Source organism: Piliocolobus tephrosceles, chromosome 21 (assembly GCF_002776525.5).
Source record: "Piliocolobus tephrosceles isolate RC106 chromosome 21, ASM277652v3, whole genome shotgun sequence".
Classification (NCBI taxonomy): domain Eukaryota; kingdom Metazoa; phylum Chordata; class Mammalia; order Primates; family Cercopithecidae; genus Piliocolobus; species Piliocolobus tephrosceles.
In genome coordinates, this window is record NC_045454.1 from 48,730,124 (window position 1) to 48,740,832 (window position 10,709).

At 58.7% G+C, this 10,709-nt stretch overlaps 1 protein-coding gene across 1 annotated transcript in view; it reads right to left on the reverse strand.

The window, feature by feature from the left end:
* Positions 1-10,709, reverse strand: part of PIAS4 (protein inhibitor of activated STAT 4) — a 31,128-nt gene that overhangs the window by 13,824 nt on the left and 6,595 nt on the right. Inside the window, exon 3 of the mRNA XM_026455507.1 lies at positions 1,574-1,658. Coding sequence (XP_026311292.1) covers positions 1,574-1,658 — 85 coding nt within the window. The remainder of the gene's footprint in view (positions 1-1,573; positions 1,659-10,709) is intronic.

Sequence of the window (10,709 nt, forward strand, 5' to 3'; positions counted from 1 at the left end):
GGAAATGTCCAGAAGCTTTCTGAGGAGAAACCCAAACTGATTTTTTTATACTGTGTGGCTGGCTCGAGCACCCCACAGCAGGGACGCAGTGGAGGTGGAGCTGTACGGACCCAGGTTCACAGATAAGGAAGAGGAGGAAGGCGACGTTACCACCTTGGGTCACCCAGGCAGAGAGGCCTCCGTGGCCAAGCCTGGCTCAGCTGGTTCTGAAGCCTTACTAGGTGTGAAGGCCAGGCTGGGAGGCCCCAGGAACCTGGCCCCACAGCAGGTGGGGGCAGTGGGTCTGAAGCGGCTGCGCACGAGAAGCCAGGCATCAAATGGGGGTGCCCAGCCCAGCCACGGACTCGGGTGACCTGGGCAAATGGCCTCCCCTGTCCTGAGGGCCCAGCACCCACCATGAGGCTGCCCCGGGAGGAATCTGTCTCAGCTGGAGGCAGGACAGCCTCAGAGAGACTGAGGGAGGAGCAGAGCACAGGGCAGCCACACTGGCCCCTCACCTGCTAGAGTTCAACCATCCTCATCTGAGGGCGGGGACACCGGGCAATGTCTGGGGACATCCGAGGGAACGATCCCACCTCACTACCCACGGTGCGGAGGGGTAAACCCTGTGCTCATTATCTGGGAAAAAACCTGACTTTGGCTGGGTGCGGTGGTTCACGCCTGTAATCCCAGCACTCTGGAAGGCTGAGGTGGTGAATCACCTGAGTCAGGAGTTCGAGACCAGCCTGATCAACATGGCAAAACCCCATTTGTACTAAAAATACAAGATTAGCCGGGCGTTGTTAGTGGGCGCCTGTAATCCCAGCTACTTGGGAGGTTGAGGCAGGAGAACCGCTTGAATACGGGAGGTGAAAGTTGCAGGAAGCCAAGATCGTGCCACTGTACTCCAGTCTGGGCAACAAGAGTGAAACTCAGTCTCAAAAACAAACAAACGGAAAAAAACACCTAACTTCCCGCTCATGCTGGACACCAGAATAAGCTCCTGAGAAGGCGGGCGGTGTAAACCAGGGACCCCAGCTCCCGGGATTCACCTCCTCTCTCCCCTTCCAACTCAGCGTGTGGATTTCAATGTGTGCGGCCTTCTGGGACCTCAGCAGGGCAGAGGATTATGGGACGTAGAGTCTCTTGGGGGTACGTGAAATCCAATAACCCAGGGAGGTCTCTCTCGTGTTATCCTGCCCCAGGGGACACTAGACAACGTCTGGGGACATCTGTGGCTGTCACAACATGGGCGTGTTCTTGGCATGGAGTGGGTGGAGGCGAGGAATGATACTCAGCACCCTGCAGCGCCCAGAATGGTCCCACATGCAGAGGGCAAGACCGTGTTAAAAGGGGACAGTCAGTTCGCCTCTCTCTAGCAGGCTGCAGGGTACAGGCAGTGGGCACACAGCCCAGCAAGTGAGACTCAGGACAGGGTTTTCTGGAAGGAAGCAAACCCGGCCACTGCCTTGCAGCACGGTTCTGGGCTGAGCCCAAGCGAGGCCCGCAGTGGACGTGGCTACCGGCTCGTCCAGTGAGCCCAGGAGAAAGTGGGCGAGCGGCAGGGCACTGAGCTGGGGGAGGGGCCGCGCACCTGGAGTTCCGGATCAACTCCACTTGTCTTGGCGTCAACGCGAAGATGCACGGGCTCTCCTGAAGCTTCTCGTTGTTCTGGGGGACTGAAGACAAATACGGGGTCACGGGCATGTCTGGTCCCTGGCAGGTCCCCCGGAGCCCAGTTGCTTTTCCGGGCCTTCGCCTCTTCAGATCAGGAAACAGGAAATGGGAAGCTGGCTGGACAGATATGTGGGGCAGAGGTGGGGGCCGCCCAGGGAGGAGGATGAGGGAGGACTCCCGCCCATCCCCTTCTCGGGGCCGCTCACCACGGCCTGTGTCCTGTTGAGGGCCACTCAGAGAGCTGGTGCCCTTCACAGCCTGTGGGATGCAGGCATCTATTTAGGAAGGCTGCAAAGTGCCCAGCTGCCTGGGGGAGAGCTGGACCCAGCCAGGCCTGCAGGACACTGCCATCCCTCCTCCCTCCTGAGTACAAACTGGACCTGGCCCTTGCCCTCCTCGTGCCTGCAGGGTGGCCACGTCACCTGGACCGAGGGAGCGCCGGAGGTACTGACGGGATGAAGGCCATGGCGCTCACAAGCCTGGGCGCTACCCTATCACTTACAACTGGACTGACAAGCAGAGGCGCAGTCAGAAAACATTGTTTTTTTTGTTTTGTTTTTGAGATGGAGTCTTACCCTGTCACCCAGGCTGGAGTGCAATGGCATGATCTCGGCTCACTGCAACCTCCGTCTCCCAGGTTCAAGCAATTCTCCTGCCTCAGCCTCCCGAAGAGCCACCACGCCTGGTTAATTTTTGTATTTTTAGAAGAGATGGGATTTCACCATGTTGGCCAGGCTCGTTTCAAACTTGTGACCTCAGGTGATCTGCCCACCTCAACCTCTCAAAATGCTGGGATTATAGACCTGAGCCACTGTGCCCAGCCAGTTTTTTTTTTTTTTTTTTGAGGCTTTGTTTCACTCTTATCGCCCAGGCTGGAATGCAATGGCACCATCTCGGCTCACTGCAACCTCCGCCTTGCGGGTTCAATCGATCCTCCTGCCTCAGCCTCCCAAAGTAGCTGGGATTACAGGCATGAGCCACCACGCCCAGCTAATTTTGTGTTTTTAGTAGAGACAGGGTTTCTCCATGTTGGTCAGGCTGGTCTTCAACTCCCAACCTCAAGTGATCCGCGTGCCTTGGGCTCCCAAAGTGCTGGGATTACAGGCATGAGCCACTGCATCTGGCTGCCCCATCTCTTAAAAAGAAAAACACTGGCCGGGCGCGGTGGCTCAAGCCTGTAATCCCAGCACTTTGGGAGGCCGAGATGGGCGGATCACGAGGTCAGGAGATTGAGACCATCCTGGCTAACACGGTGAAACCCTGTCTCTACTAAAAACTACAAAAAAAAACTAGCCGGGCGACGTGGCGGCGCCTGTAGTCCCAGCTACCCGGGAGGCTGAGGCAGGAGAATGGCGTGAACCCGGGAGGCGGAGCTTGCAGTGAGCTGAGATCTGGCCACAGCACTCCAGCCTGGGTGACAGAGCGAGACTCCGTCTCAAAAAAAAAAAAAAAAGAAAAAGAAAAACAGTATGGTGTGGCGTCTCAAAAAAAAAAAATTAGCCAGGCGTGGTTCAGGCACCTGTAATCCCAGCTATTTGGGAGGCTGAGGCAGGAGAACTGCTTGAAGCTGGGAGGCAGAGGTTGCAGTGAGTGGAGATCACACCACTGCCTGGGCAACAGAGTGAGACTGTTTCCAAAAAAAACCCCAAAACACAAAAACAAAAACAAACGAACAAAACTCTAGCTGAATAACAAAAAGACAGAACACAAACTACCCGTACCAGAAACGAAAGGAGCAGCACAGTACGGACCCTACCGCTTCTTGGTCCAATAGGGGAGTAAAAGGTGCACCTTCATGCCAATGAATCTGACAGCTCAGTGACAAATTCTTCCAAAGATGCACATTACCAAAACAGGTACCAAAAGATACAGGAAGTTCGAAAAGTTCGTTACCTGTTAAGGAATTTGGATCCATAATTAAAACCTTTTCTGAAAACTGCAGGTCCAGGTCGGGCATGGTGTAATCCCGGCACTTTGGGGGCTGAGGTGGGCGGATCTCTTGAGCCCAGGAGTTTGAGGCTAGCCTGGGCAACATAGTGAGACCCTGTCTCTACAAAAATTTTTTAAATTAGCCAGGTGTGGAGGTGCGCACCACCTGTAGTCCCAGCTACCTTGGAGGCTGAGGCAGGAGGATCGCTTGAGCCCAGGAAGTGGAGGCTGCAGTGAGCCATGATCGCACCACTGCACTCCAGCCTGGGCAACAGAACCAGACCCCATCTAAAAAAAAAAAAAAAAAAAAAGGAAAAAGAAAACTGCAGGTCCATATTGGTGAATTCATAAATGCCCCTCACAAACACAGATATAAAATTCTCCACAAAATATCAGCCAATATTTCAGGCCCCTGCAATTTGTGTGAGAAATCTAAGACCAGTATAAATCCTCTCTACACACCCAGGCCAGGCATGGTGGCTCATGCCTGGAATCTCAGCACTGTGGAGGCCAAGGCGGGTGGATCGCTTGAGGTCAGGAGTTCAAGACCAGCCTGGACAATATGGTAACCCCATCTCTACCAAAAATACAAAAATTAGCCAAACATGGTGACACACGCCTGTAATCCCAGCTACTCGGGAGGCTAAGGAGAATCGCTTAAACACAGCAGGCAGAGGTTGCAGTGAACCAAGACTGGGTCACTGCACTCCAGCCTGGGTGAGAGTGAGGCTCCGTATCAATAAAATAAAATTAGGTAAAATGAAGTAAAATAACTCTCTACACATCTACTAGCATGGCTAAAATGAAAAGACTGGCAACTCTACGAGGTGGCGAGGGTGTAGAGCAAACTCTCTGCTGGTGGGGTTATAAGACAGTACAATCACTTTGGGAAACTGCCCTTAAAAGGTAAGCACAGACCTAACCTAGCACCCAGGAATCCCACTCCAAAGTATTTTCCTTCAATAAATGGAAACATACATTCAGAGACTTGCAGGCCGGGTACGGCGGCTCATGCCTGTAATCCTAGCACTTTAGGAGGCCAGGGTAGGAGGATCGTTTTAGCACAGTAGTTGGAGACCAGCCTGGGTAACATAGTAAGACCTTGTCTCTAAAGAACCGTTTTTAAATGAGCCGGAGCCAGGTGTGCTGGTGTGCAGCTGTCATCCCTGCTACGCAGGAGGCTGAGGCGGGAGGATTGCTTGGGCTCAGAAGTTCAAGACCAGCCTGGGCAACACAGCAAGACTGTGTCTACGTTAAAAAATACATTTAGACGTAAATCAAAAACGCTCAGCGGCATGCATGCCCTGCCATCGCTGGTGTAATGAAAACGGAGGGAAGAAATCCGAGTAAACACCTATTTGTCTATAAGTGTAAACAAGTATCGGAGGAGCATGGGGGAGAGAGAATCTGGCCACAATGGCAGCCTTGGAGTGGCCGGGAGACAAGATGACGGGCAAGCCCTTTAGAACAAGGATGGTGAACTGCCCCTGATAAAGGCTGGACTTCATCAGCTTCGCAGGCCATACTGTCTGTGTTATGAGCAGGAGACTGCCTGGTCCTAGAAAGGTGCTCCCAGGACGGCAGTGCATACAGCAGTGTGGCCTGCACCTATGACAGGGCCTTTACAAAAACCGGAGCCGTGGGATCGGACCTCAACTGCCAGCACCGTCTTGGAACTTTCTCAATTAAAACCCGTGAGAAGAGGTAACGATGTAAAAAGTACATCTGCTTTAGGCTCAGAAGCTCAGACTGCCGGCTGGGCGTGGTGGCTCATGGGTGGCTCACAGGAAGCCCATCTACTCGGGAAGCTAAGGCAGAATGGCGTGAACCCCGGAGGCAGAGCTTGCAGTGAGCCGAGGTTGTACCACTGCACTCCAGCCTGGGCCACAGAGCGAGACTCTGTCTCAAAAAAAAAAAAAAGCCAGACTGCCTGGGCTCGGATCCCAGCCCTGCCAGGGCCTCTGTGGCCTGAGCCTGCATGTCCGGCCCATGCTGACCCGTTTCTTCGGGGACCGGTGCCGGGTCTGTGGCTGGCCCTCAGGAAGAGGGGGCTACTGCAGCATTGGCGTTGCCACAATGGCCACAGTGCCACAGCCTGTTCCCGTTTATGTGCTGAGGGCACAGCCAGTCTCTGCAGAGGTGATGGGCTGTGGATGCCCAGCTGGGCCCCTGAGGAAGGCCGCCTAATTGGGAGGGTGGGGCACACAGGCCACCTGTAGACGCGCCCAGATCTGCCTCAAGCGCTGGGGAGCAATGGTTCGGGGCAGGGAGGCCTACCAGGAGCCGACACCGGAGCTGGGCCTTGAGCTTCCAGGCTGGGTCAGAGGTGAAAACACGGACACTCCACCCCTCAGTGTCTCAGGAGGAATGAGGGGAGGAGGGTGGGTCCCCAGGAGGCAGCAAGCCCATGCCCGGGGCAGAAAGGGCCCAGTCACTGAAGACCGAAACTCTGGGTTCCCTGCCCTGGGAGGGCTCCCTCTGGGGGAGGCCGGGCTGTGATTCTCTGCTGGGGGCCTGGGAGATGCCCTGTGCTCTGACTGCTCTGCTGTGCCACTTGCCCCAGGCCGCTCACGGATCCCCCCAAACACCTGGCCCCCCTCTGCTGGGGAAGGGGCTATGGCTGGCCCTCAGGAAGAGGGGAATAAGGCAAACCTTCTCTTCTGCCCTCAGGGTCAGCTGTTTGGGGCCAGATACCCAGGTGGCATCCACGCAACCCCTGTCTCTGCTGTCCTGCAAACATCCACTCCCCCAGCCAGTCCTGTCAGTTCTGCTTTCTAATGCCATCCGATGCGGACGCCTGCCCCCAGCTCTGCTGGTCTCAGCAGCCAGAGCCTGCTCCCTGGGCTGGCTCTGCAGGAGACCCCTGGCCCTCGGCACCCCTGTTCAGGGCCACACCCACCCTGGCACACACACGGCCACCACCCTGGCCTCCTGCTTGGGCCCTACCAGCCATGCTGCCTCAGGGACTCTGCACACGCCATTCCCTCTTCTGGAACCTTCCTCTCCCAACCAGCCTCATGGCCTGTATTTGTCTTTGCACAAACGTAACCAGAAGGAAAGGCTTCCATGAGCACCTCATTTACAAACTGCACCCCCCGCCCCGCTTTTCTCCAAACCTTCTCCCTCCAAGGATCAACTCAGTTTCCCTGCATCACTCTGCTGCTCCTTCTTGTGGGGCCACTGAAGCATGAAGTTCCCCGAGGGGGAGATGGTTTCGAGGGCCGCCCGGCACCCACGGGCCACAGGACCAAGGCACAGGTGCCGCTGAACCAGATGCACCTTTGCGGCCAGGTGCAAGGCTGGGCCCTGCCAGGCAGAGCCGGTTCTGGGATGAGGTGCTCAGCCAGGCCCTCCAGCCCGGGCATGCAAAGCAGCCCATGGGCCCAATCCGAGAGCCCAACAAGGGCCCAGCCGCTGGCTCCTCCCAAGGCTGCCAGGGAGCCTCACGAGATGCTGCTGACATGAATATTTAACGCCAGGAGCAGATGCTCACAGCATGGGGGGTGGTTATAAAACAGCAGCAGGACAGCCACACGCTCCTACAATCACACAGGCAAAGGGGGAAGGCGGCAAGCACGGCCCGCTGCGCCGAGGCAGCCCACTTGGGCAGCAGGGCGCCAGCCGGTCCGCTCTGCTGTTGACTCCAGTTTTCTAGGACAGGCGCATCATTGTGCAAGTGTAACTAGAAATGAAATACAGGGAGATTTTAAAAGGCTGATCGGGGCCGGGCGCGGTGGCTCACGCCTGTAATCCCAGCACTTCTGGGAGGCTGAGGCGGGCGGATCACGAGGTCAGGAGATCGAGACCATCCTGGCTAACACAGTGAAACCCTGTCTCTACTGAAAAATACAAAAAACTAGCCGGGCACGGTGGCGGGCCCCTGTAGTCCCAGCTGCTCGGGAGGCTGAGGCAGGAGAATGGCGTGAACCCGGGAGGCGGAGCTTGCAGTGAGCCGAGATCGCGCCACTGCACTCCAGCCTGGGAGACAGAGCGAGACTCCATCTCAAAAAAAAAAAAAATTTAAAAAAAGCTGAGCGGATGGGACCATTCCGCCTCCAGCTGGCCCATGTGCTGGCCCCCTCCTCCAGGCTGTCCCCTCCCCAGCACATACAAGTTCTCTAACTCCCAGCCCCACCCTGTCCAGCTAAGAGCTACCAGCACCAATTCCCCACCTCAGGTCCCCCAGATCAAGAGTAGAGGCAGCATAGTCAGGTATGAGGGACACAGGCGGCACTGTCCTAGAGGGGTGGGGAACAGGTGCCCCTGGCTAGGCACAGGGGACGGTGCTGACAGCTCCACCCATCAGCGAGAACATTCACAGGCTGCCATGGGAGGGGGACCAGTGGGCAGGAAGCAGAGCAGGAGGCTGTGGCCGGCAGGCAGGTGGGGGAACTGGGCTGGGCAGGGGGCCACAGGGGATAGGAGAAGGACCAGTGGGAAGTGGGGGTGGCTGCCAGCAGTCCCCCAGCTGGTAGCAGTGGGCCCATCCCTCCTCCTCAACCAGAAGGCCAGGAGCTGGGGCAGAGCTGGCGGAGCCCCCTTGTTCCCCAATCACAGGCATGGGAAGTGCCAGCGGGCCGAGTGGGTCACACTACCCCACACATGGGACAGTGACACAGGATGCCCCGTGCCCCCCCAGGCTCCCAGTGTGCAGACGGACAGATGGTGGGCCTGGGCGGGCAGCAGGCCTGGCTGTGGAAGGCTGGCGGCCACTTGCCTCCTGCACCTCTCAGTTTCCTCACTGACCCCCAAAATCATACCAGAACCCCAGCGGTGCGGCAGCCCTCAGGCAAAGGAGGGTAGCTTCCAACGTTCCCTGGGCCCACCATTCTCGGGTTCCAGCCTCTGCCGCCTGCGCCCAGGCTGCTGCATCCCTCCTCCTGGGCACACCACACTCTGGCCACAATGGACTCCATTCAGCCCTGTGAATGAGCCCTCTCTGGCCATCGGCCTCTGCCCTCGCTGCCCTCTGCCTGGAGTGCACTCCCCTGCCCCCTCCCCTCTGCCCAGGGTACACTCCCCTGCCCCCCATCTCTGCCTGGAGTACACTCCCCTGCCCCCTCCTCTCTGCCTGGCTTCTTGGGAGTCACCCTCAGGTCTGGACTGGAAGCTGCTGCCTCCAGGAAGCCTTCCTGACTGCTACCTCCTCACAGATGTAGAGTGAATGGCTCCTACTACTGACAGCTGCCCCTGAAAGCCCTCTGTCTGCCACGAGACGCTTATCACCTGGCACTTCTGTGCTGCACCTGAGCAGGGACCATGCTGTGACCTGGGCAATGCTAGCCCAAGGGCTTCAGCGACTGAAGGGCACACGTGCCTACACACAGCACAGCACATGCCCGACCGGTGGCTCTTGGCTAGTGCCAGGGCTACCTGCCTCTGGGGACGCCTGAAGCCGTGGCGACAGGGGATCCACTCTGCACAGCAGGCGGGCAAGCAGGCAGATTCCTCGGGGTGCCCACTGTGGGCCGAGGCCCTGGAGGAGCAGCTCTGCGCCCGGCCAGCGTGTGTCCTTACTTCCGCCCCACATCTCCTGACAGCCTCTCTTCCCATGTACCCTGACAGGAGGGTCAGGCCCCCTAGCCGGACTCCCCAGGTGCTGCAGGCTGGGAAGGGGTGGGGCGGGCTTCCTTGCTGAGAGGCAGGACAGGGTCCCCAGCCTTCACCAGGTCCAGGCCAGAGCCTCTGCTCAGAGGTAGGACTCAGTGGGCTCAGAATAGGGGAAGGCATGCCGCTGTGTGACCTGGGGCCATTCTCCGCACTGTTCTGGGCACCAGCCCCGTCCCCACACATGGCACCTCCCACTGGAGCCGATCATCTGTGGCCCGAGGCCCCCGCAGCCTGCTCTGCAGCTCTGTCACCCCCTCCCCCAGCCCAGCATTCCGCGCCACGTGATTTATGGCTCCTGTCCGCCTGGCGCAGTCTCCATCCTGGAGCCGGCCGGCGGCTATTCCGGGGAAACAGACCAGAGCAGTGGGCCTCACGCTGGCCGGTGGGTCACAGCCAGAGGCGGGGGCGAGGGGGAAGCCGGCGGAACTGGGTCCTCCTGAGGCGGCCCCCCGCAAGGCCAGCACCACAGAGTGCACCCTGGGGAGGGACACAGCCCAGGGTCGGGGTGGAGGGATGGCATCTCAGACCCTGAAACCAAGGTGAGCACTGCTTTGGGGCCAGGGTCTATGCTCCAGGAAACCTCTGAGGACCCAGGCATTCCCCGGGGGGTCCCCCAAGAGCACGGGAATCCAGGAAAGGGGGTTCACCTGGGGCCTAGGATGGAGAGGGAGCCAGTGGGAAGGAGAGGCAGGGTGGGGTTGGCCTCTTTGTTCTGAGCCGCCAGCAGAGTCATACTGGTGTAGACAGGGGAGCTGGCTCTCCCGGAGATCAGGTGACCGGGGTCCCTGGGGGCTCAGGGGACAGCGATGCATTGTGGGATGGAGCTACTGGTCCCCGTGCAGGAAGGAAGACGGTCAGCCCCGTCCCCCGCCCTGGACCAAGCCTGCCCTGCCGCTCCCGGGAAAGCCCAGCCTCCCTGTGATGCGGGTCCTTCCCAAGGCCCAAGCTTCAGAGAGAGCCAGCTCTGCCCAAGAACCCGCCGGCGGAACCGCTTCCCTCATGAGGCAGCAAAGGCCGGGAAAGTCAGGCCAAGGCCCTGCGTCCCCCAGGACGGGTGCTGCTGGGCCAACCTGCTCCCCAGGAGGCTGCCGCTAGACACCTCCTGCAAAAGAAAAAAGGTGGAGGCGGAGCCTCACTTGCAAGGCGGAGCCTCAGGCTGGAGGGAGGAGCCTCGGCTGCCTCAGGAACCACCGACAGCATCTTCCTACCTCCTCCACCTCCTCCGTCCTCACTTGGAAGCACAGCCCCTCCAACCTAACCTCACAAAGTCCCAGGGCTGTAGGTGGGAGGGGAAAGGTAGCCAGTTCCCCTTCCCCACAGCCGCATCGACCCTGCCTCCCAGGGCACCCAGTGGACTGAAGCGTGCCAGAGAGGAGCCCTCAGGCCACAGCAGGGACCAGGCAGGTCGCTGGGTCAGAAGGGTGGGAGGGGGTGTGCAGAGGCTTCCGGAACCTCGCGGCCTTGGTCCCGTTCCCTGCCGCGTGCCCATGCCTGCTGCCCATCACGCCGTTCCC